The sequence below is a fragment of the Palaemon carinicauda genome, chromosome 30 (genome assembly GCF_036898095.1).
Source record: "Palaemon carinicauda isolate YSFRI2023 chromosome 30, ASM3689809v2, whole genome shotgun sequence".
Taxonomy (NCBI): Eukaryota; Metazoa; Arthropoda; class Malacostraca; order Decapoda; family Palaemonidae; genus Palaemon; species Palaemon carinicauda.
In genome coordinates, this window is record NC_090754.1 from 76,794,383 (window position 1) to 76,820,019 (window position 25,637).

Sequence of the window (25,637 nt, forward strand, 5' to 3'; positions counted from 1 at the left end):
TTGAAAAATTCACCAGACGAACTGGTGTTCATTCGGTGGTGCGACATGGGGAGGGTGCCAGCTCGGATACGAAAGCGGCCGAAACTTTGGATAAAAAATTCAACAAACTGACTCCCCAGCCCTATGAAGGACAGGCTTACACTTGCACTCTGTGCCAATGACAGTGGGGATTTTAAGGTTAAGCCCTGACTGGTATATCATTCAGAGCCAAGCCCTAACAAGGTCTCAAGGCTTCAGTTTCAAAATGTCTTTTGAACACAACCAAGGTCAATGATTTTACAGTGTAATACTATTTTAATTTTATGTAAAATACAGTCCAACAAGAGCCATTTATGAGTTAGAATAAAACCAACAAATACCCTCTAAGGTAGGGCATGCGTCTAGAAAAGGAAAATGAGCTCAACTAAATTTATAAGTAGGAGGAATTTCAACGTAATATAAATAAAATAAGAAACTTTACTTGCTTAAAAAAATTAAGCTAAGAGAGAAGATGAACTTCAAAATAACTAATTTGCAGAAAATTTACCAAATCGAACAAAAATAAAGACTTTCTCCCTCCCCCAAAAAAAAACTTTGAAAAAGAAAAAAGAAGTTTGTAATAAACAGAAAATAAGAAAAATTAAACCTAATATTCAGAATTAATATCACCATACCTTTGACTGGAATGTAGCAGAACTAGTATTATTTGGAATTCTTCCTTGAACGCTTGTTCCTGGTGAAGTCTTGACTGACCCTGGTCTTGCTGATATGGTCTTGATGGAATTACTTTGTGCATGTTGAAGACCTTTATTTATCTGGAAATATAAACAAATACATTTGTAGTAAAAAAAAAAATCCTAATTTACTTTTACACTGGTCACAACAGTGGATTCTTTTAATGGAAATGAAATACAAATTGCCTTAAAAGGACACTGTTATATGTACACAAATATATGTTAACCCTTTTACCCCCAGGCTCTTTGGAAATTTCCAACCCTTAACCCCCAGGGGGTTATTTTTTTCCCAGCACATTTTGTAGTACATTTTATTTAAATTGCTCTAACAGCCTTAATTTTTGTCATAGAGAGGTCATGTTGGTCTCATTCTCTTGGAAAGTGCCTGAATTTTCTCAAAAAATTATCAAAAATATGAAAATAAAATTTTTATAGCATTTTTTTGCAAGGACGTACCGGTACGTCCATGGGGGTAAAGGGATGGCTTTTGTGAAACGTACCAGTGCGTCCTTTGGGGGTAAAAGGGTTAACACTATGAAATATGAAGCATCAAGTATATGAATTGACAGTTTTTCTACAATACCAAATAGCACTAAACATCAAATAGGTTGCATACTTACTATGTGGGGAGCTGCCTGAATGCCGACTGATCTCTTTATTCTAATAGGAGCAACAAACTGCCCCTTTCTCGCAGCCTGTTCAGCAGACAATCTGTTTGTCACCTTTTTCAGATCTTCAACCTACATTTAAAAATGATGAAAAGAATATTTTATGTTACAAAATACTGTACTATAATTAAAGTTAATATAAACACTTTCAATAATCAACTCTATTTAGTGCAAAACTCAAAATTTACCTCTTTGTGAAACTGAGCAGTCTTTTTACGACTGGCTTCTAAAGTAGTTTCCAATTTTTCACATAAAATCTTCTGTCGACCTAGTTCACACTGGTAAAGGGTCTTTTCACTGAAAAGCCGCCAAATAATCTTTTCTAGTTCCTGAAAGAGATTAGGAAGAAAATTCAGCATCCCAAGCTTAAAAAAGTTGCATTTTAACCTTAGATTTATCTGACCAAGAAATTAATATTTATTGTAGACTTTACAATGAATTTACCATTCTGATGCTAAAAACACTATAAAACCACCGTTGCAATGATATATTTATATAACATACAGTAGTTTGTTTATAGCACAATTACTAGGTCACTTTGTTGTACCTACCTTTCTGGATAGTTTTCGTAATCTACCACCCAGTTTAGTTTTTTCTTGCCACAACCCATCATCTAACTTGGGAGTAATAACTTCCAAATCAAGTTTTTTTACTTCCTTTTTATCTTCACTTTTGGGTAAAAGATCATCAAAGTTTGACTTAGTTTCGTTACTCAAGCACATTACTTCATCTTCGTCAAATTTCTTGGATTCCTGATCCAAATGTTTATTAAATTCTTGGACTGATGATTCAATGCTCTGAAATAAAAGAATAAAAGTACAGTACTCTGCAGTGAGTTACAAGACCAAGAAATAAAGGTTAAAAGTTCCAAAGAGGAGGGATTATAAATTCGCCTCCCAAACTGTATCAAGATTGTTTAAAATTATCTGGGATTAGAACAGATAAAATTTGAGGAAGTGCACAGAATGCTATCCAGTATAGTGTTGATTACAACATGAAACAAAAAAAATTATAGGTTCTTGTTTATTACCAAATATATCACATTCCAAATCTACTTAATATTTTTTTCCTGACATTTCACATTTTTATATTTTTCTGAAACTCCATCGCTTGTTAATATAGTAGACTATAAAGGTTGGGAAGTTTTACATTAGGGTTGTGTGATTTACCGATTGCTTGACACAAAATGTTAAGTGACTAATATACATAAGTTCTATCTATACATTGGTGGCCCTGTATAGTTTACAGTACAAAAAAATTGACTAATAAAGTACTGAAAAGGATGTGATAAATAGTTCTCTATGATTCAAAGACTCCTAAAGCAAAATACCATTACTATAGTCTACCCAAGATTCATAGAACACCACTAAAATATTTATCTATGATTCATATAAAGTTTATAAATCCTTTCTTCTTTTGTAGACTAAACCATGATTATAAAATCAGGAGAATTACCTACCTTGCTCTTTTCCTCAGAAAATACCCGCACTTTCTTCAAATCTGGAAAGGTGTTTTCTGTTTGTTCACTTGGTCTTTTAAGGGAAGGTGCAACTATTCCGTTCAATCGTTTATCTGAGTCACTATTTAATGTGGTTACCTGGGAATCTTTCGATGTCAATGTACTATCAGTAACATCACTATTCACATTACAGTTTTCAACACCATTACTAGTACTTTCAATTTCTTTTGAAACACCATTTACAACATGGTTGTGTGTGTCTGTAGGAAGGGCAGAATCATTCCTAGCATTAGGTAGATCTGGAGACGGGGTACGTGTCTGTGAGGACACCTTTGGGGATTCTACACCGGTTTCATTATTAACTAAAGCTGCAGTTGGAGGAGAAGGAGAATTTGATATAAACTCCTTCAAGACTCCTTCTGGAACACTTATCATTGGCGCTGCCGCTGGTTCCATAGCCTTCATATTACCGACTGTTGGAGGCCCTGAAAAATATATATATAAATTTTACTGTATGTTCACCCATCACAGAAAAAAAAACTAGTGTCTAATCTTACAAATGAGAAAATTTAATTGATGAATTAAATACTAAAATCTACAGAAATATTATTAGTTCCCAACTCTACTGAAGTACACATGAGAGGAGTCTGTCAATTGAACGCAATCCTTCTGATTCTAAGAAACCTTTGTTGTAAAATATCAACTAAAATAATGAACTGTAAAAGTTTTGAACATACATTTGTACTAGTATTCCCCCTGTAGAGTACTTTTAAAGTTTCATCCCAGGTACAAATTCCTCCTTACACTTCCATTAATATGGAGGGTACTAATGACCTCTGGTACAATTCACAGCAACCTTCATGCTGAATATGACCCAGATGAAAGTCTCTAGAACAAAAAGCCTCCATACCAAGATGTTCGGCAAAGCAAACATGCAAAAACAATTTTTTAATCAAAATACAAACTAAAAACGATAAAATTTGACCCAAATTTAAAATCACACGGGTAATGGCATTCACCACGAGGGTGCTTGGTATTACACAATGTTTTCACGTGTTGATACTGTAACTGGATTGATCCTGTCAAGTCTCTCAAAAAGTTGTGCCATTTAGTCTTCTGGGTAGATTGTAAACTATTGTCAATCAAGATGTAATGTAAGGTAGTAAGCACAAAAGCAGTAAAGACACCTCAGGTACTGCCAGAAGACTCCATGGAATAACCATGGAGATGATAAAGCAAATAATAGTGAAAGGAGAAAAATGTACGAAGTGTAGATGTGCGTGCTTTAATTACAATAAGTCCACCATTGGTACAATCAAAGAAAAAGCAGAACAACAATTCAAGTCCTGTGTAAAAACAAGGGAAAACATCACCAATAACTCATCTCGTCTCTGCACCAAAAGTCGTCCCCCTTAGTGCCAGTTTTTCTATTTTACAAGGTAATATTACTAAAGGTTTTTTTATCAGCTAAACATGATTAGCATTTTCCTTTATTTAATCCGACAAAGTTCATTTACACATATTGTGCATGAAATATACCTTGACATACATGCTTCAGAATTATATGTTTACAGTATGTAGCATGAATGCAGAAGGAAACTTAAATGGTTGGCCATTAGGAGTAAAGGAAATATAATGCAACAACAAATATGTCAATTCAAAAGTCTTTGACGTAATAAGAACTTTTATAAGACAATCATTTATTTTCTTCATAAATACAGTGAACCCTCGCTACTTCGCGGTTCGACAATCGCGGATTCACCACTTAGCGGGGTTTTTCCATAACCCATATATATATACATATCGCGGATTTTCCGGAAATTTCGAAAATACCGCAATATCTGAAGACCCCAAATACGATATTTCGTTACCTGTAATTCCATTAATACTGTAATTAGTAATATCTGCTCTTACTGATTGTTCATTGCATTACATATGACATATAATTAAGCACAGAAAGAAATAAAACACGAAAAGAGAATGTGATCATACGATAATTCAGTACTGTATACAGTACGTAGTAAAATTAAATCGAACATGAAAAGCAAATCAGATGCAGTCATACCATATTAGAATGGTGTGTACTGTAATGGATATGCTTCTTTTCCATGAATCTTTTGTATGTATACGTACGTAGTACTGCATCCAATAATATTCTTTGTTGCAAAAATCACATTTCGAATAAGCGTACGAGAGAGAGAGAGAGAGAGAGAGAGAGAGAGAGAGAGAGAGAGAGAGAGAGAGAGAGAGAGAGAGAGGCGTAAAATAGCGTACGTAAAGCTGTATTATTATTATTGTTATTATTATTATTATTGTTGTAGTTGTTAATAAAATTATTATTGTTATTATTATTATCATTATTATTATTATTATTACTGTACAGTATTATCATTATTTATTATTATTACGGTATTGTACTTAATCTACGTACGTTCAGTATGCGCGGGGCATCTTCTATGAGTAGGTAACCAACGCATCATAGTACTGTAAGACAGGTTGTGATTGGTTCAAGCGCTGATAGATGACGAATCAGAACTCAAGTTTTGTAATCTAGCCTCTGATTGGTGTTTTGACCGCTTCTCCAACCCGCAGCATCTCTTTCCGCGGTCACTTTGTCTCCCGCTGTATTGCTGTGTTGACGTTGTTAATTGTGAACTTTAATCTGTGCTGTGCGTGACTGTTTTAAGTTGAACTTTTTGTTGAACTTTCTGTTAAACCCTACTGTACAATGCCTCCCAAGCCTTCTGCTTCTACTAAGGCTGGTAGTGAGCCTAAACAGCACCGAAAGATGATGACGATTGCTGAGAAGGTGACGCTTCTCGATACTATGTTAAAAGACAGTAGAAGTTACGCGGCCGCAGACCTCGAAGACCTGACGAAATCGGGCAGTGAAGACAGTGAAACACAGGAAGAGATCCAAGAAAATGTCGAAGAAACGGTCTTAACATTAGAACGGCTTGCCAAGCTCTGCAAGCTTGCGAATGAGGTGAAAGAAATGTCGCAAGAGTGGGATGAGGATATGGTTCGTTCTGTACAATTCTGCACCAAGATCGATGAACACATGGCTCCCTACAGGATGCTCTTGCGAAAAAAGAAGCAGCGGCAGCAACTTCCGATCACAATGCCCTCAGAAGAAATTGAAGAAGTGTCTCAGGAAGAAGTTGAAGAGGTGTCCCAGGAAAAGACACCTCCGTCTGAAGAGACGTAAAATACTATTATTGGCTGCACAGTAGAAGACATCATCAGCTTCATCATCATCATTTCTACTGTGCAGCAAATTCATCGCCATCATCATTCAAGTTTTTCTTGAACTTCTTTCGTGGTGAGTACAGTAACAATCTTTATTTTTTACTTAAACATTTTAATATTTGTGCCTGTTTTATAGTTTAGTACTGTATGCATAAGTTAAAGGGAAGGTTTTAAAAGCCTATCATACTTTTTTTGTTTAAAATTTACATTTACGTACGTAAAACAATCTCTCTCTCTCTCTCTCTCTCTCTCTCTCTCTCTCTCTCTCTCTCTCTCTCTCTCTCTCTCTCTCTCTCTCTCTCTCTCTCTCTCTCTCGTAAATTGTTTTCCTGCTTTGCTACGTACAGTATGTACTGTATGATTTTATATAGATACGGTAAATAATATTTGTAATAACATATTTTCTAAAAGCTTTTACTGTAAATATCATTATTTATCACTTTCATCATGCGCGTTAAATGCCTTCTTTGTTCTGAGCGTGGTTGTTTACTGAGCCTGAAACGACGGCGTCATAAAGAAAAATATTTCATTTGGAAGTCCTAAGGAAAATTAAGTAAAACATTGGTAATAACAAAATCAACATACTGTATACATCAATATAATCGATGCAAAAACTAACCTATACATATATGTGTACAGTACACTAAATGAGTTTGTTTCTTCATTATGATCAGAGATAAACGTAAACAAAACATTCGTTGCCATTTTTTATCGTGCTTTTTAGGTGTTTAGGAAACGCATGATATAAAATCGCCTTTAATATTTGTGCCTGTTTTAGTTTAGGGTACTGTAGTACATGCATTAAGTGTTCTGTACATTAAAGGGTAGTTTGTTAACAGTACTACGTACAAGGGAAGGTTTTAAAAGTCTGAATATACATGTTAAATAAATAGGTAAATATGATGTCACTACTTCGCGGATTTTCACCTATCGCGCCCGCGTCTGGAACCTATCTACCGCGATAAACGAGGGTTCACTGTACTACACTATCAGTAAACACAAAGGTAGAACATCTGTAAGTAAGTTAGTTGGCAATATAGGTTTTCTATGTCATGTGATTTGATATACAGTATTATATTTTCCTTAATCTTTTGTCAAAACAAAGAATAAATAATAAATACCAATACTGTACATAAGGAGGAGATTCACCCTTCAAGGTTTCTGGAATAAGAAAACACTTCTATCCATGAAGTAGATAACTACAGAAAATTAATCTAAATTATTTTCAAATACAAGTTTAAGTTTTTACTTTTTTAATTTTTCCTAATTTCAATCGAACATGACTGTCTCCTCAGGGGAGTATTTGTCACACAAGGTGTCACTCATGATAGCCAGATTCCCACGTTTTCTCCAAGTCATTGCTGCACACTGGTGGCCAATATACATAGGTAACCATTCTTCTTAGCCATTATGATGATACAGATCATCCTTAAGGTACGAACATCCGATTTGTGAACTTTCAGATTTACGAATACAACAACCACAAGTCAAAAATATTTGTAAACTCTGAACCTATGATTTTGAAATAGCCCCATTTCTGACTGGCCCTTTATTCAAATTCAATTGTGTTTACTATTGTCATCACTAGCTGTTTACGTATATTACCTACGCCGTATTTTCCTTATTACCGTAAATTACAATAATATTAACTATGGCTGATAAGAAAATTGCTAGTGGCAGTACAAGGAAGCGCAAGATTAGTGGCGATAGCGCTAGTAGTGTTAAGTACTGGTAAGCCATTTTACTGGAAATGAAAGTAGCCATTATCAAGAAACCAGATATTGGTGAGAAGGCAAATACTGTATTTGGTGTGCATATTAAGTAAATCATTCAATAACTGGCATGATTTATAAAAAGACGACAAAAGGTTACACAATGAATTATCCCAAGTGTCGGCTAACTTTGTCTCCTCCATATCTCTGTCATGGCCAGAAAATTATTTAAAAACGTAAGTTACAGTATCATTGTTTTACCTAATATAAACAGTGCAACGCACTGTACCATGTATTTTTCTGCATTATGTAATGTACTGTATGTGTATGAGAGAGACGTGAGCATGTGTAGATGTATGGGTTCGCAATGTTTTAAAGTGATAGTCTATTCGTATGTATAGTAAAGTAAACCATTTCATATTATAAATCAAATTTATTTACTCATACTACGTCAATACTTTACCCAGCAGTACATTACAGTACTGATTTACAAACTAATATTCCAGTATCTTACACTATGACATCAGAAATGGATTGCATCAGAATTGGTTTAAAAATGTAATTTCAGTAAGGTATTTTATTTACTATAAATAGTATTTACAGTAAATTAATCTACATTATGTACTGCACTATATTTGACTAATGTGTGTTCCGTGCCTCATCTGATCAGTCAATGCTGTTGGTCGTAACGATCCAATACTTTACCGTGATAAAATGTTATTTTCATTAGTAAAATAAATTTTTGAATATACTTACCCGATGATCATGTAGCTGTCAACTCCGTTGCCCGACAGAAATCTACGGTCGGGATACGCCAGAGATCGCTATCCAGGTGGGGGTGTACACAACAGCGCCATCTGTGAGTAGGTACTCAAGTACTTCTTGTCAACAAGAACTCAATTTTCTCCTCGGTCCACTGGTTCTCTATGGGGAGGAAGGGAGGGTCCTTAAATTCATGATCATCGGGTAAGTATATTCAAAAATTTATTTTACTAATGAAAATAACATTTTTCAATATTAATCTTACCCGATGATCATGTAGCTGATTCACACCCAGGGTGGTGGGTGGAGACCAGCATACATGTTAACAAAAGAAGCTAAGTATCCCGTATTTCATTTTATCAGTTATTCAAAATAACAAACATAAAATAAACAAGTACCTGGTAAGGAAGTCGACTTGAACTATTACTCTGCCTTTTTTAAGTACGTCTTCCTTACTGAGCCTAGCGGTCCTCTTAGGATGCTGAACGACTCCTAGGTGCTGAAGTATAAAGGGCTGCAACCCATACTAAAGGACCTCATCACAACCTCTAACCTAGGCGCTTCTCAAGAAAGAATTTGACCACCCGCCAAATCAACCAGGATGCGGAAGGCTTCTTAGCCTTCCGTACAACCCAAAAAACAACAATAAAAAGTATTCAAGAGAAAGATTAAAAAGGTTATGGGATTATGGGAATGTAGTGGCTGAGCCCTCACCTACTACTGCACTCGCTGCTACGAATGGTCCCAGGGTGTAGCAGTTCTCGTAAAGAGACTGGACATCTTTGAGATAGAATGATGCGAACACTGACTTGCTTCTCCAATAGGTTGCATCCATAACACTCTGCAGAGAACGGTTCTGTTTGAAGGCCACTGAAGTAGCAACAGCTCTCACTTCATGTGTCCTTACCTTCAGCAAAGCAAGGTCTTCTTCCTTCAGATGAGAATGTGCCTCTCTAATCAGAAGCCTGATGTAGTAAGAAACTGCGTTCTTAGACATCGGTAGAGTAGGCTTCTTGATAGAACACCATAAAGCTTCTGATTGTCCTCGTAATGGCTTTGACCTTCTTAAATAGTACCTAAGAGCTCTTACTGGGCAAAGTACTCTCTCTAGTTCGTTCCCCACCAAGTTGGACAGGCTTGGGATCTCGAACGACTTAGGCCAAGGACGGGAAGGAAGCTCGTTTTTAGCCAAAAAACCGAGCTGCAAGGAACATGTAGCCGTTTCAGATGTAAAACCTATGTTCCTGCTGAAGGCGTGGATCTCACTGACTCTTTTAGCTGTTGCTAAGCAAACGAGGAAAAGAGTTTTTAATGTGAGGTCCTTAAAAGAGGCTGATTGGAGCGGTTCAAATCTTGATGACATTAGGAACCTTAAAACCACGTCTAGATTCCAGCCTGGTGTGGACAACCGACGTTCCTTTGAGGTCTCAAAAGACCTAAGGAGGTCCTGTAGATCTTTGTTGGTGGAAAGATCCAAGCCTCTGTGGCGGAATACCGCTGCCAACATACTTCTGTAACCCTTGATCGTCGGAGCTGATAGGGATCTTACGTTCCTTAGATGTAACAGGAAGTCAGCAATCTGGGTTACAGTGGTACTGGTTGAGGAAACTGCATTCGCCCTGCACCAGCTTCGGAAGACTTCCCATTTAGACTGATAGACTCTGAGAGTGGATGTCCTCCTTGCTCTGGCAATCGCTCTGGCTGCCTCCTTTGAAAAGCCTCTAGCTCTTGAGAGTCTTTCGATAGTCTGAAGGCAGTCAGACGAAGAGCGTGGAGGTTTGGGTGTACCTTCTTTACGTGAGGTTGACGCAGAAGGTCCACTCTTAGAGGAAGAGTCCTGGGAACGTCCACTAGCCATTGCAGTACCTCGGTGAACCATTCTCTCGCGGGCCAGAGGGGAGCAACCAACGTCAGCCGTGTCCCTTTGTGAGAGGCGAACTTCTGAAGTACCCTGTTGACAATCTTGAACGGCGGGAACGCATACAGGTCGAGATGGGACCAATCCAGCAGAAAGGCATCCACGTGAACTGCTGCTGGGTCTGGAATCGGAGAACAATACATCGGGAGCCTCTTGGTCATCGAGGTAGTGAATAGATCTATGGTGGGCTGACCCCACAGGGCCCATAGTCTGCTGCAAACATTCTTGTGAAGGGTCCACTCTGTGGGGATGACCTGACCCTTCCGGCTGAGGCGATCTGCCATGACATTCATATCGCCCTGAATGAACCTCGTTACCAGCGAAAGCTTTCGATCTTTTGACCAAATGAGGAGGTCCCTTGTGATCTCGAACAACTTCCTCGAATGAGTCCCTCCCTGCTTGGAGATGTAAGCCAAGGCTGTGGTGTTGTCGGAGTTCACCTCCACCACCTTGTTTAGCTGGAGGGACTTGAAGTTTATCAAGGCCAGATGAACCGACAACAACTCCTTGCAATTGATGTGAAGTGTCCTTTGCTCTTGATTCCATGTGCCCGAGCATTCCTGTCCGTCCAGTGTCGCACCCCAGCCCGTGTCCGATGCGTCCGAGAAGAGACGGTGGTCGGGGGTCTGAACAGCCAATGGAAGACCTTCCTTGAGAAGAATGCTGTTCTTCCACCACGTTAGCGTAAACCTCATCTCTTCGGAAACAGGCACTGAGACCGCCTCTAGCGTCATGTCCTTTCTCCAGTGAGCAGCTAGATGATACTGAAGGGGGCGGAGGTGGTCTCCCTAACTCGATGAACTGGGCCAGGGATGAAAGTGTCCCTGTTAGACTCATCCACTGCCTGACTGAACATCGGTTCCTTCTCAGCATGCTCTGGATGCATTCTAGGGCTTGATTGATCCTTGGGGCCGACGGAAAAGCCCGAAAAGCTCGACTCTGAATCTCCATACCTAGATAGACAATGGTCTGGGATGGGACGAGCTGGGACTTCTCTATATTGACCAGGAGGCCCAATTCCTTGGTCAGATCCATAGTCCATCTGAGATTCTCCAGACAGCGACGACTTGTTGGAGCTCTTAAAAGCCAGTCGTCCAAATAGAGGGAGGCTCTGATGTCTGCCAAGTGAAGGAATTTCGCAATATTCCTCATCAGTCTGGTAAACACAAGAGGTGCCGTGCTTAGGCCAAAGCACAGGGCTTGGAACTGGTACACAACCTTTCCAAAGACGAACCTTAGGAAAGGTTGGGAGTCTGGATGGATGGGGACATGAAAGTACGCGTCTTTCAGGTCTAACGAGACCATCCAGTCCTCCTGCCTGACCGCTGCTAGGACCGACTTCGTCGTCTCCATCGTGAACGTCTGCTTGGTGACAAAAGCATTGAGAGCACTGACGTCCAGCACCGGTCTCCAACCTCCTGTCTTCTTCGCTACCAGGAAGAGACGGTTGTAGAAGCCCGGGAATTGATGGTCCCGGACTATGACTACCGCTTCCTTTTGTAGCAAGAGCGACACCTCTTGTTGCAACGCTAGCCTCTTGTCCTTCTCCTTGTAGTTGGGAGAGAGGTTGATGGGAGATGTAGCTAGTGGGGGACTGCGGCAGAACGGAATTCTGTATCCCTCCCTTAGCCACTTCACAGACTGAGCGTCTGCACCTCTGCTCTCCCAAGCTTGCCAGAAGGTCTTGAGTCTGGCTCCCACTGCTGTCTGGAGAGGAAGGCAGTCAGAACTTGCCTTTTGCGGACTTGGAACCCTTCTTGGATTTGCCACGGTGACTGTCGGCACGGGTACCTCCTCTGCTGGAGGTTCTGCCACGAAAGGGCGGGATGAACCTAGTTGCAGGAGTGTCTACTGCTGCAGGGCGGAAGGGTCTAGGCACGGAAGGTAAGGTTTTAGCCTTACGTGCGGAAGAAGCCATCAGATCATGGGTATCCTTCTGGATAAGAGAGGCAGCCATCCCCTTGATCAGCTCCTCCGGAAACAGACACTTGGAGAGAGGAGCAAACAACAACTCTGACTTCTGACAAGGGGTGATACCAGCCGATAAGAAGGAGCAAAGATGTTCTCTCTTCTTAAGCACTCCTGACACGTACGAAGCCGCAAGCTCACCAGACCCATCCCGAATGGCTTTGTCCATGCTAGACATGATCAGCATGGCAGAGTCCTTATCCGAAGGGGAAGTCTTTCTGCTTAAAGCTCCCAAACACCAATCGAGGAAGTTGAAGATCTCGAAGGCACGAAAGACTCCCTTCAACAGATGATCCATGTCAGAAAAGGACCAGCAGATCTTCGATCGTCTCATAGCCAACCTGCGGGGAGAGTCAACCAGACTTGAGAAGTCGCCCTGGGCAGAGGCAGGAACTCCCAAGCCGGGTTCCTCTCCCGTGGCATACCAGACGCTCGACTTAGAAGCAAGCTTGGTAGGCGGAAAGATGAAAGCAGTCTTTCCCAGTTGCTTCTTGGACTGCAACCACTCTCCCATAACCCTCAAAGCTCTCTTGGATGAGCGTGCGAGAACAAGCTTGGTGAAGGCAGGAGCAGCAGACTGCATGCCCAGAGCAAACTCGGAGGGAGGAGAGTGAGGGGTTGCAGACACAAACTGCTCTGGATACAAGTCCCTGAACAAGGCAAGGACTTTACGAAAGTCTAAGGAGGGAGGCGTAGACTTGGGCCCTTCAAAGTCGGAGTGCGGTTCATCCAAATGTGCAGCTTCGTCATCTGATACTCCATCATCCGAAAGCTGAGTAGAAAGTGGCAAAGGCAGGGCAGAAAGCTGAACGGCTGAATCCGGCAGTACGGGTGCATGCGTAGCTGCTGCGGATCCAACATCATGCCGCTGCTGGTCAGTCTGCGAGCTGGCAACAACAAAAGCAGAGTGTTGGTGCGTGGGAGGGGTTGCCGTGGGTTGCGGAGCATGCCGCATGGGTTGCGGAGCCTGCCGCATGGGTTGCGGAGCCTGCTGCATGGGTTGCGGAGCATGCCGCATAGAGGCAGAACCCGGCAGCTCTACAGCACCTTCCCACTGCTGAAGCGGTAGCTCACGCATGTCAACGGATGGAGCAGCAAGAACATGCGTCTGGCAGGGTGGACTGCGCATCGGTGGTGGAGCTCTCACAGGTGGAGTGTGGGAGCATGCAGCCGCAGTATCTGCTGAGCGCACAACCTCGGCGGGTTGTAGGTTAACAGGTGCAGTGTCAACCTTCTCAGCATGATACTCCTGCATGAATGCCGCAAGCTGAGACTCCATAGTCTGCAGCATGGACCACTTAGGGTCTACCGTGGTTGGTGCAGCAACAGACGGAGCAGTAGCCTGTTGTGGAACCACTCTACCTCTCTTGGGAGGTGTGCAGTCATCGGAAGACTGCGGCGAGTCCGAACTGACCCAGTGGCTACACCTGGGCCGTTGGACTCGCTCGGAAGGGACCTTACGCTTGAGCGGTCGTGAAACCTTGGTCCATCGTTTCCTCCTGGAAACTTCTTCCACAGACGAGGAATGGTAGGGCTCATTCGTCTGTTTGTGGATGGGACGATCTCTGACAGATACGTCCGCAACCACTGAGGATACATCCGTGCGCTGATCAAGGCCTGCCGAACCCTTTGGTCCTTCGACATTGCTTCTCCCCTGGGCTTGGGAGCTTGCAAGAGGTCCCGGACTGGGAGGACGACTGGCACGCACAGATGTACCCTCATGCGCAACACTGACACTGACACTTTTCACATCACTAGCACTGATAACACTTCCCACTGCACTTTTCGCTTTCAGCTCTTTGACATCTGCCAAAAGCTGATTACGGTCATTAGCCAATGACTCCACTCTGTCACCGAGAGCCTGAATGGCACGCATCATATCCGCCATGGATGGCTGAGCACTAGTAGCAGGGTCGGGAGTCACCACTACAGGGGAAGGAAAAGGTTGAGGGGCATGGGGAGAGGAAAAATCCACAGAGCGAGAAGAACTCCTCCTGATTCTCTCCTTCTCTAACCTACGTGCATTTTTAAGGAATTCGTTAAAATCGAATTCCGAAAGCCCAGCGCATTCCTCACATCGATCTTCCAATTGACAGGATTTACCCCTACAATTGGAACAAACGGTGTGAGGATCTAAGGAGGCCTTCGGAAGACGCCTAGAACAAGTCCTAACGCTAAACTGCCTGTACTTAGGGACTTGAGACTGGTCAGACATCTTGAATTGTAGCAGTAGTCAAGGGGGAATTCCAAAATCTAGCAAAGTTCGTTAACAATTAATCTAAATTAATTCCAAAAGCTTGCTAAGCTAATGATAAAGCTTCCTGAATAGCGAAGGCTAAACTCTAGAGTGAATACATCACCAAATCGTGAACAACAACTCCAGAATTAACAGCGTATCCAAGTAGGTCTTGCCGGTGGCACGACAGAGGAAAAATTGAGTTCTTGTTGACAAGAAGTACTTGAGTACCTACTCACAGATGGCGCTGTTGTGTACACCCCCACCTGGATAGCGATCGCTGGCGTATCCCGACCGTAGATTTCTGTCGGGCAACGGAGTTGACAGCTACATGATCATCGGGTAAGATTAATATTGAAAATAGTCTTTTCGCATGTACAGTAAAGTTAACCATTCAGGTTCCAAATCAAATTTATTTGTTGTGTGTTACTGCATACCCAAGCAGTACACATTACAGTAATAACTTACAAACAGATATTTCAGTATTGTATATCAGAAAGTGTTTCAAAACATAGATTGTAGTAGAGTATTTTATATTTTACTTAATATTTACAGTAAAATGTACTGTACTATATATTTGACAGCACCATGTGTGTTTCGTGTAATGTATATGTAAGAGTGACAGGGAGTCGCATGCCTCAGCTCAGCGGCGTATTCATCAGTCGTGACGAACCAAAACAATAAAAATGGCTGCCTCCTTCGGCCCAGCAAATAAAGTAATCATCTGCATTTTACTTAACACTACTCAAACATTCATGGAGTAGATAAATACAATAAAGTTTCTTGCATTGAATGCAGTAACGTAAGTTTAAAACAATCTTCTGTGCATATATGGATGAGCTCATGGTGAGGGGTAGATGGAGATGATTGGGCATGCTCTTCACCTAGGAGGATTAATACTACTGGAGATGCCCTGACTCAGAATTCTTTCCTGAACCCGTGAGGGCAGGGTTTAGCCAAATTCACCCCTTCAAACTGTCAAATCTCGATCCCAAGTTAACCCTCCGACAGCGTACTGGTACTTAATCTGTTTTACCCAGACTTTTGTTTATAGCCGATAACTATTTTCTTGTGCTATTTTATTAGCGATGGTCCCTTCCTGTGATGCTTTATCAAAATAGTAAATAATGTTAAACTTGTTGCTCAACTTATTGGTGAATCAGTTACAAACTCCTTGGAATAATGAACTACAGTAAAGTCGTTGACCTTTATAGCCGTCTATGGATGACATTGAACACAGCTTGTGATGATCTCACAACTGTTGTTACTGATTTTTGCCTAAAGGCAGGCAACTTATTTTTTTCGTACAACCAAGAGCAGCACAGGAAGGAGCCATCGCTAATGAAAGCACAATAAGGGTTACCGTCTCTAAACAAAGGTCTGAATAGAACTGACTACAAATTCCAATACAGTGACAGAGATTAACTTGAAGGATCAAGAACTGACAGTTAGAAGGGTAAAAACCTGGCTTCCCTTAATCCGGGTCAGGGCATCCCCAGTTATTTTTCCTCCAAGCTCTTCACACTCTCCAAGAGAGATTAGTTCATCTAACATATAACTGGGCTCCACAGGGCTCTAGAAGAATTGGAAGGCCCAGGCCTACATGGCTCAGAATTATGAAGCATGAATGGAAAAGTATTGAATTAAAAGCACAAGATAGAAACGACGGGCTTAAGCCAACAGATGCCCTTTGCATCAATAGGCGTAGGAGGAGATGGCGGCGATAATGATATCTATTTAAAGTCTAATGTAAATAGACACTGTATTATCTACACAGGCGTAGTTCCTGTCTGAAACCCTCTTTGATAACATTCTTTACAGTATTATATTCAGTATTGTAAGTGATATTGATTCTATATGAAAGGGAACCATTTGTCGACTTATGAAAATCGTAGGCATTTGAGATAGACTACGCACACCCTAGGTCAAAATTTAACTCCAGGGGTACTTATATGATAATGATTTACAAACAATTCAAGCTACAAATGGCCTCTTGGTCACCATTATATTCTTTGGTTGAGGACTATATTGTTTGCTAAAAGGTACAAAATACTGTACACCATATATGAAATGCAAAAGTAACAAGTTTACTTCACCACTAAGGAAATCATAAGCTGCCACCCAATAGTAAACACTGCTACAAACATCACTGCCAAATGTAAGATAAATAACTAGATACAGCACAGACCTTCCGTATATACTATTATTTTAATTTACTGTACACGTGCTCTTACCATGGCATACAATCGTTCCAAGACGACTATAACGAGCAACCCTACTACGGTGGAAGATATAAAACTCCACTGGAAAAATAATTATATCTTTGTTTTTACAAAAACTAGAAAATTGCACCACGATATTTTGGACCTGTTGTCATACATGGATCGACTTTCAGTTGTTCAGTTTACCTTATTACAGTATCTAAACATCATCTTGTGGTAGTAGGTTGCCCAGGGCACCAGTTACTCGTTGAGATAATACTACAAGAGTTATTGAGTCCTTTGACTGGCCAGACAGTACTACATTGGATCTCTCTCTCGTTACAGCTCATTTTGTCTTTGCCAACATATACACCAGATAGTTTGGCCTAACCTTTCTACATTCTCCTCAGTCCTCATACACATGACATCACTGAGATTACCAAACAATTCTTCTTCGCTCTAGGGGGTTAACTAATACAATGTAATCGTTCAGTGGTTACTTTCCTCTTGGTAAGGGTAGAAGAGACTTTAGCTAAGGTAAGCAGATCTTCTAAGACACACTAAAATCAAATAATTTTTCTCTATAGTCTGGGGTAGTACCATAGCCTCTGTATATCTTCCACTGTCTTCGATCAAAGTTCTCTCGCTTGAGGGTACACTAAGGTATGCTATTCTACCTTATTTCTCTTTTTAAGTTTTCATAGTTTACATATGAAAGATCTGATTTAAGGTTGTTACTGTTCTTGAAATATTTTATTTTGATATTACTTCTCCTCTAATTTACTCATTTCCTTTCCTCACCAAGCTATAGCATCTTGCTTTTCTATCTAGAGTTAAAGCTTAGCTTGCAATAATAATAATAATGAGTTATGTTAAGTAACACGATTATTTACCTTGAGGCAAGTGTAAATTCCTTAATTAGGCTACGGACATGCATCATAATAGTTTCACTAATCTGCAGGCCGAGTAGTGGTTTATGGTAATTTTGCTCACAAGCCAAGTTCTCTTACAATTCAATTTGCCAACATAAGATAATTCTCTACACACATTCCATGTCAAGTGCACCGGTCGCCATATATGGTTGGAAAATTTATATACCATCACTACTATGTATTTTTATTTCAAGAAAGAATACCTCAGGCTGGATCAACACAAGTGGTGAGAAATAACTTTAAAATGCTAATAAAAAATAAAAACTGCAAGATTCAGCCGCACATTGGGCTACTGAGTTAAGCACATGCTTTCAGCAGCTGATATGAGGACCTCTTACATGCTTATCCCAAAAAGCATATATTTTTTACCCTGCAAGTCTATACTTTTTCCCATGGATCCAGCATTGCCTTTTTTTCATATACTAGTCTTATGTAGACATGTCAATTTAGCCTCTTGTGGAGAAGGCTTACAAGAATGTAAAACTGGAGGTTGCATCTACCTGCAGCAAGTTTGTTTAGTCAATTGTGCCAACCTTCAATGTCATTGTCTGTAAGCATATAAAAAAATATTCCAGCTGTGGATGGGTGTTCTTGAAATATACAGCATTATAATTTGTAACTCGGCTGTGGTAGCTTGCCGATAGTATTTGTACGTACAGTCATGTACCAACCTCTTAACCCCCCCCCCCCAAAAAAAAAGAGATTTCGTACAGTCTAGATATAATATAGTATGTACGGCCATAGCAGACCCTGTTGATGGTTATGGCATATGCTTCGCTTTACAAATTTACCATTTATCACAGTTACAAAGCCCAGGTTACTTTTAGGGCTGACAGTACACTGCCAGTAGGTTACTTTTAGGGCTGACAGTACACTGCCAGTAGGTTACTTCAGATTGCTGATTTTTTTTTTATAACCATCAATGAGTTTCTCTCTACCACACTGCAATGTAACTAAACTTTATGGCTGCATTGTCCCTACCACGCTGTAATGTAACTTCACTTTATGGCTGCATTATCTCTACCACGCAGTAATTTAACTTCACTTTATGGCTGCATTGTCCCTACCACGCTGTGATGTAACTTCACTTTATGGCTGCATTGTCTCTACCACGCAGTAATTTAACTTCACTTTATGGCTGCATTGTCCCTACCACGCTGTGATGTAACTTCACTTTATGGCTGCATTGTCTCTACCACGCAGTAATTTAACTTCACTTTATGGGTGCAGTTCAGTGTCTTGCATGGCTGGGTTGCCAAGTGAATCTTCTAGTTAAATTGGGAAGCAAGGTGGGTCATCAAATTGAAGTTGCTTGTTCAACTTCTGTACAGTATCTTGTTCCATTGTGGGTGTGGCTTGGCTCTCTTCTGGACGGGAGATTGGTTCATCAGAAAATACAAGTATCACAATTCAAATACATGGAAATTCCGGATATCACAGCTGTCTAGTAATCTGGACAAGATACACATGTATTACATTCCTGTGATACTACCTTCCACACCTGTCGCACTGCAGACCTTTTCTTGCCTGTACGGGGTCACTCGTCCTAGTAGTCTACCATCTTGCCACGAACTTCAATTCCATGACCAAATACAAAACACTAGTAAATGAAACAAACTCAAAACTAGATGGAGGGAAACTAGTACCCGACACTGGTAAGGTAGTTCCTTTCCATAATCAGCACGGGAGGGAAACTAGTACCCGACACTGGTAAGGTAGTTCCTTTCCATAATCAGCACGGGAGGGAAACTAGTTTATCAGCACCAGGTACTACAGTTTCAGATTGCTATTGTTAATATCATTACTTCTACTAATATTGATTATTTCAGATTTATTATTATTCTTGTTATCATCATCATTATTATTAATGTTTAGGCACTACTGTATTGGCAGTATGGACTATTGCAAATGAAACCCAACATGTGGAGAAAATTACTCCATGGCGTGGTGTGGATGAAATGACCAATGGACAAAACCACCAGCTACCAGTGTACAGCCTGAGATAGAATGCAAATGAATGATCAGAATAATGAAAAATGCTATAAAACGTGTGAGCTTGCGGAAAGAATATGCCAGGGTTTAAATCCACATCGGGGATTATGATAGTAATAATCTTGACTCAGCAGTCAAAGACCAGAAAGAGCAACATTTAATTTGGATTTTTTCTATCAATTGAAAAGAAAAAAAAAACAGGGGAGAGGAGTTTCTCCAGGTTAATTTGTAATCAAGAATATAATTAGAATTTTTAATGAGTTGCACACACTTTACTAATTGAAAGTTATGGATGTTGTGAAGGCATTCCCCTCCATCATCCTAATAGGATTCAATATCACCCTTATCCACAAAATTAACTAATATTAGGTATTGAGGGATTCAGTAACCATAGGCCTACATTCAGGAGATTAAATCGACAGAGTAGTATCATCTGCATACCCAGCAATTTTGTTTTTCAAGGTCAATCCACATCAAGGACACTACCCTGAGGAACACCAGATATAATCCTAGAATGTGAACGCGACCCATTTATGCATGTAGAGCACGCTAAAGTAAGAATAAGCCTTCTGCACACATTAATTAAAAATACATAAAACACAAGATACCCTACTGGAAAATTATCCAATATGATTCTAGTATTTAGTGAGATGTTTATCAAGAAGGAAGAAGAATTGAAATGGGGTTTTAGGAAAATTCTAATTTACTTGGTAATGTCTAGTTGAAGTTGATACAATGACTTAACTACCCAAACATTACTAAAATAACACACACTGACCACATTTTGGAAAAAGGTCGGGATTAGGCCTAGCCTGGGGAACTAGCCTCCATCTCAGTGGTTTTGCAGCATCGGAATCTTGTTGCCTTGTAAACTGTATTTGCTTTGCATTCGAGAACTGATCTTGATCAAAGTGATCTGAGCATAGTCGAGATGTGCCTTTTACAAAATTAAAATCTGGATTGGTTCTTTCCACTACACTGCACCAGAAATTGAACCTCTCGGGCGATTTCTCTCTATCGGGAAACTCAAAAACTCCAATGCCATTTTTCAAACGAGATTTCCGGCAACCCTCAGCAGCACATCGTGTCCCACCATCTCTTCTAATTGGCCTTATTTGTTTCATTGTTCTTCAATAATGTCCACAATATACAAAAATCTGGCCACCAATACGGAGCACACAAATTCTAGAAGCGGAAATTAAAATTAAAGTATGTCTATTCACAATCCAAACATATACTGTACATGGTAATACGTCACTACCGGTAGGTGGCGCTAGTAGTACTCTTATTTAAAGTGAAAAACTGAAGGAAAAAAGAAATAAAAGAAAGCACTAGACACTAGATCTTTTCTTTATAAAAGCAAAAGGATTGCCAAGGACATTAGAAAACGGGAAGTAATCCTTTCATTCTTGGTTAACCTGTGTACTATCCCACTGGGAAAACAGACTCGGCCTGTCAAAGAGGATAGCTCTCTTAGAAATGTTCAAAATTCTTGAGTATTCCAGGAACTAGGCAATATCTAATCAACAACTTTATGCCAATTATGGCTAAGTATATTATAATAATATTTAGTAAACCATTTACACTGTCAACAGCCTCAACCTCTGCTTTATAGGTCTTGTGATTACTTACAGTAGGTCTAGGTCTATGCTGCAAAGACAATTTGAGGAATGGGTATTATCACTTTTAATTCACAGCCTCTTAATTTCAATGAAAACCACTAGACGTTTGTTTTAAAAAAAAATACACGATAAATGTGGCACTAATAATTTCATTAACCACTGGGATCACAATAAACTCACAGATCACATGCTGGTTGTCTGTAGTAGAAGTAATTTCAGTGCAACAATCTCATTAAAACAAAAATAAATAAACCAAGTAACATTAAGAAAAAAATTAAACTGTCCTATAATAACTTCCTTCCATCCCTATCATAACTAGTAACGTTCACTTATGATATCCACCTTTATTCACAACAAGAATACGGCTGACCACGCGGCCGTCTCCACTTCATAAGATTACAAATCGTACTGTACCCGATTTTGCGGGCGCGCCGCGCTACAGCCCAGAACTAAGTCACGTGTCTTCGTACAGTCATCTTATTGGCTATCGTGGTGCCGTTGCCACTTAGTAATAATCTTCGTTTTCTATTTCACAGAAAACGGTAACCATATACATGATTACTGACATCGGCAACTTCTTGTTAAAATATCTATAATTAATTTTGTCAGTCAAGCCAAAGCAATCTATAGTAGACAAAAAGTACACTAAATACCCAAAGATTAAAATGATCACAAATTTAATAGAATATAATTTAAAATCATGACAAGGATTTAAATTAAAAGTACCTTCCACATCGGATCTGCAATATAAAATACGAAAAAATATGCCCCCCCCCAAAAAAAAAAAATAAAAGAAATGAGAAAAAAATTAAATCATTAGCTTGACATCGAGAATTTAAACGCAACCCACCTAGACGGCAACACAGCTTTGATGAACGGCAAGAAATTTGAAGGGGAGGGGTAGCGCGAGAAGAGTTGGGGGGAGAGTCGAATAGAAAATTAAACGTAACCCACCCAGACGACAACACCGCACTGGTGAAGGGGCTTGGTGTCATGGCTAGCTGACGGTTCAGTTAACACAGCAGCAAAACGCTGACGTGTTGAATTAACTTTTTGTTTGTTTTCACACTAAATTGTATAACTTATATAAAATAACATTTTCATATAAAAGAAAACAGTGCGGTACAATTATGACTGGTCACCATTAATTGCTTTTAGAGTTAATCCCTGTTATGGAAAAGTTTTATGATGGATGGATGATTGTACCTGGACGTTAGACCACTAGGGTGGTCGCAACCTCGTACCCAAAACTATCAAAACTAAACGGCAACACTTTAAATTTGATATGATATATACACTATGTGTATAAAATTCACACAGGCAATGAAAATATATCAGAAATACATCATAAAGTATTAACAATGATTGGTATGAAGGTAAAAAGAACAGTCGAGAATGGTCCCTGCGCGAGGCTAGGCCACGTTGCCATACACTACTACACTGGCCAACACAGGTAACATGTGAATAACATTTTGCTATTTCTCAGACATGGCTTTAAATCTTTAAAAATCAAACCTCTTACAAAAAGAAATAAAACACAACCCTCTTGAAAAAAAAAAGTATATAATTTTTGTCTCATTTAAAGAGGTGATGGAGGGTAGTCGTTAAAATGTCAAGTTAAGCCCATTTAAGAGAAAAGGGAAAACTTACTACTATTGTGATAAGAAACTTCACAGAATGTAATCTAATAAAAAAAAAAACTAAAATACTGTTTAATCGTTAAAATGGCAATTGGGTGATAATCCTGCGATGCCGAATTAAATAGCTGCCCACCAAGACGACAACACTACACATAACGTTGGCAACACTGGTCCTCCCGGGTGAAACTACACTATAGTCTGTCCAGAATGTCATGAAACATGGAGTAGGTTTCCGACGTTGCCACTTTGCGTCAATTTCATTCATTAAAGGTCACTTAAGGCGAAAAAACAGTGTAGATTTGGCATACACCTTGCCACATCTCTCTCTGTCTCAGGTCAGGAAGGTTAAGTAGCTTATCACTTTGGTTCTGATACCCAAACGTGACGGTTTAAGATGGAAGGCTCCCCACGACAGCAATTAAGTGCTCAGACGCGAGAAGTCATATTCAATGTCCACGAATACTTCAAAAGGGAGAAAGAAGACAAAACTGTTATGCATGGCTTTGACAAGGCAGGATTATCTTGATTTAATTTAGTGAAAACTTCTGTTTTATTTTGTTGTTTAGTTTTATCCTGTGACGGTAAACAACACATATTTTTGTAAACAATTTATTTTATGGGAAAAATCTTTATTGATTTCACTGCATACATTTGTTTTACTCCTTGTTTCTATGTTAGAGGTTTCATCCTCATATGAGAATTTACTTCTTGTTAACCAAGACAATTCAATTTTTATACTAGAACAGTGCCTTATTTTAAAGAAAATGTCTATTAATTTTATCGTTTCATTATCCTAAAATCCAAGAAATTGTTTTAATGGAGAAAAGTATTATTTCATGAAATATTTGATGTTTGGCACATTCATCAATTCTACAACAAATATGGTAAGAGAGAGAGAGAGAGAGAGAGAGAGAGAGAGAGAGAGAGAGAGAGAGAGAGAGAGAGAGAGAGAGAGAGAGAGAGAGATATGCCAGGCTACAGATATCTTCAAGAACCTGACTACACATTTGATAATGTTCAAATATAAACTGATTCAATCAGAATTCAAATTATATAAAGAATAAAAGTTAAAGCTTTATGAGTAATAAAGCTCAAAAACATTTAGTACATTAAGATTCCAGTATTGTACTGAACTAGATTGATCGTAGGGAACAAAACGTTAAATTTTTATTTTCATCTGAGATGGATCTCATCAAAGTTGTAGAAATACTATGATATGTATTAAAGGACATTTACTTGTCTCCCGTACTTTATATGGTGCTCGAACTCTCCCTAAATTTTTTTTTTTTACATGAATGTTTTTAAAATAAACAAAGCAATCAACTTTACGATCTGTTTTCGAAACACAAGGTCAACTTAATCCACAACAACCATTCAGCTTTTGTGTGACTGGAAAGATCCAGATTATGGGATTAAAAAGGAAATTTTACAACCGTATTAAAGGACCCGGAATGGAAGGATGCTGGGATTAGCTTGAGTCAGATTAAAAGTCTTGAGGAAGTTTGGCATCGCCGCAAACCTACTCGATGTTTCATGACATTCTAGACAGACTTTAGCACGATAATTTTAAGATTTATTTTCATTCCGAGATTCTCTTTAATTTTAAAGCTCCATCGGTTTATTTTGAGAGATAGAATGGTTTCGAAGTTGAAACTATACTCCCGCTGATGATAAATAATGATGAGCGAAACGAACAGTTAGTATATCTAAAATAAGCTTTCACCTCTGGGGGGATGGTAATTACACCCTAACCCCCCCCCCCCCCATTGAACGAAACACTAAAGTTGGGGCGGTGTTCGGCTTAACAGCACGTCTGGCAGCGACCAATTAATTATTACATTTGGTATAAGGATTGAAAGTAAGTTTGTTGGGATGGTGACTGGAAGCATATTAGGATGGTGACTGGACCAACGTTTACTGGGATGGTACCTGCTGACTCACAGTCAAGCTAAAATGAGCCCAACCCAAACAACCAGTAATATTTCCTAGTCTTGATTATACGATAAGCCCGTCTTTTCCTAGTTCTTGATTATACGATTAGTCAGTCTTTTTATAGTTCTTGATTGTATGATAAGCCTGTCTTTTCATATCTCTTGATTATATGATATGCCAGTCTTTTCCTATTTCTTGATAATACGATAAACCAGTCTTCATAGTTCTTGATTGTATGATAAGCCCTTCTTTTCCTAGTTCTTGATTATACGAGAAGCCATTCTTTCCTAGTTCTTGATTTCATGATAAGCCAATGTTCTATTCTCGCTACACGACCAGACTACAAAAAATATTGGTCTAGCCTTTCTGATAACCTAAGTTTAGGATTTGTGTGCAGTTTTTGTCAACTAATATTATATATCCTATCTAATATTAAGAACACTATAACCATATGAAAAAGTGAGGGAGTTAGTTCTATTATGAACTAAACTGAAGAAATATGTACGTTCTAGACGACCCAATATACAATGGGGAAATCGATGTACAAATAACGGAAAGCAAAGGGTGGTATCATTCCATAAGGATTTTATGTGCTGCTGATGAAAGGGTTGGTGAAAAAAAAAACAGATCTGA

The 25,637-nt window shown here is 39.5% G+C and overlaps 1 protein-coding gene across 9 annotated transcripts in view; it reads right to left on the bottom strand.

Moving 5' to 3' along the window:
* Nucleotides 1–25,637, bottom strand: part of LOC137623299 (activating transcription factor 7-interacting protein 1-like) — a 290,333-nt gene that overhangs the window by 17,911 nt on the left and 246,785 nt on the right. For 7 of the 9 annotated variants that reach the window (XM_068354092.1, XM_068354091.1, XM_068354089.1 and 4 more), the window contains 5 exons: nucleotides 2,841–3,325; nucleotides 1,933–2,178; nucleotides 1,570–1,710; nucleotides 1,334–1,453; nucleotides 654–794 (listed from right to left, as the gene is read on the bottom strand). In XM_068354092.1, coding sequence (XP_068210193.1) covers nucleotides 654–794; nucleotides 1,334–1,453; nucleotides 1,570–1,710; nucleotides 1,933–2,178; nucleotides 2,841–3,325 — 1,133 coding nt within the window. Of the gene's footprint in view, nucleotides 1–653; nucleotides 795–1,333; nucleotides 1,454–1,569; nucleotides 1,711–1,932; nucleotides 2,179–2,840; nucleotides 3,326–20,588; nucleotides 21,016–21,774; nucleotides 21,887–25,637 lie in introns of those variants that run through there. The other 2 variants (XM_068354093.1, XM_068354094.1) reach the window with 2 other exon arrangements.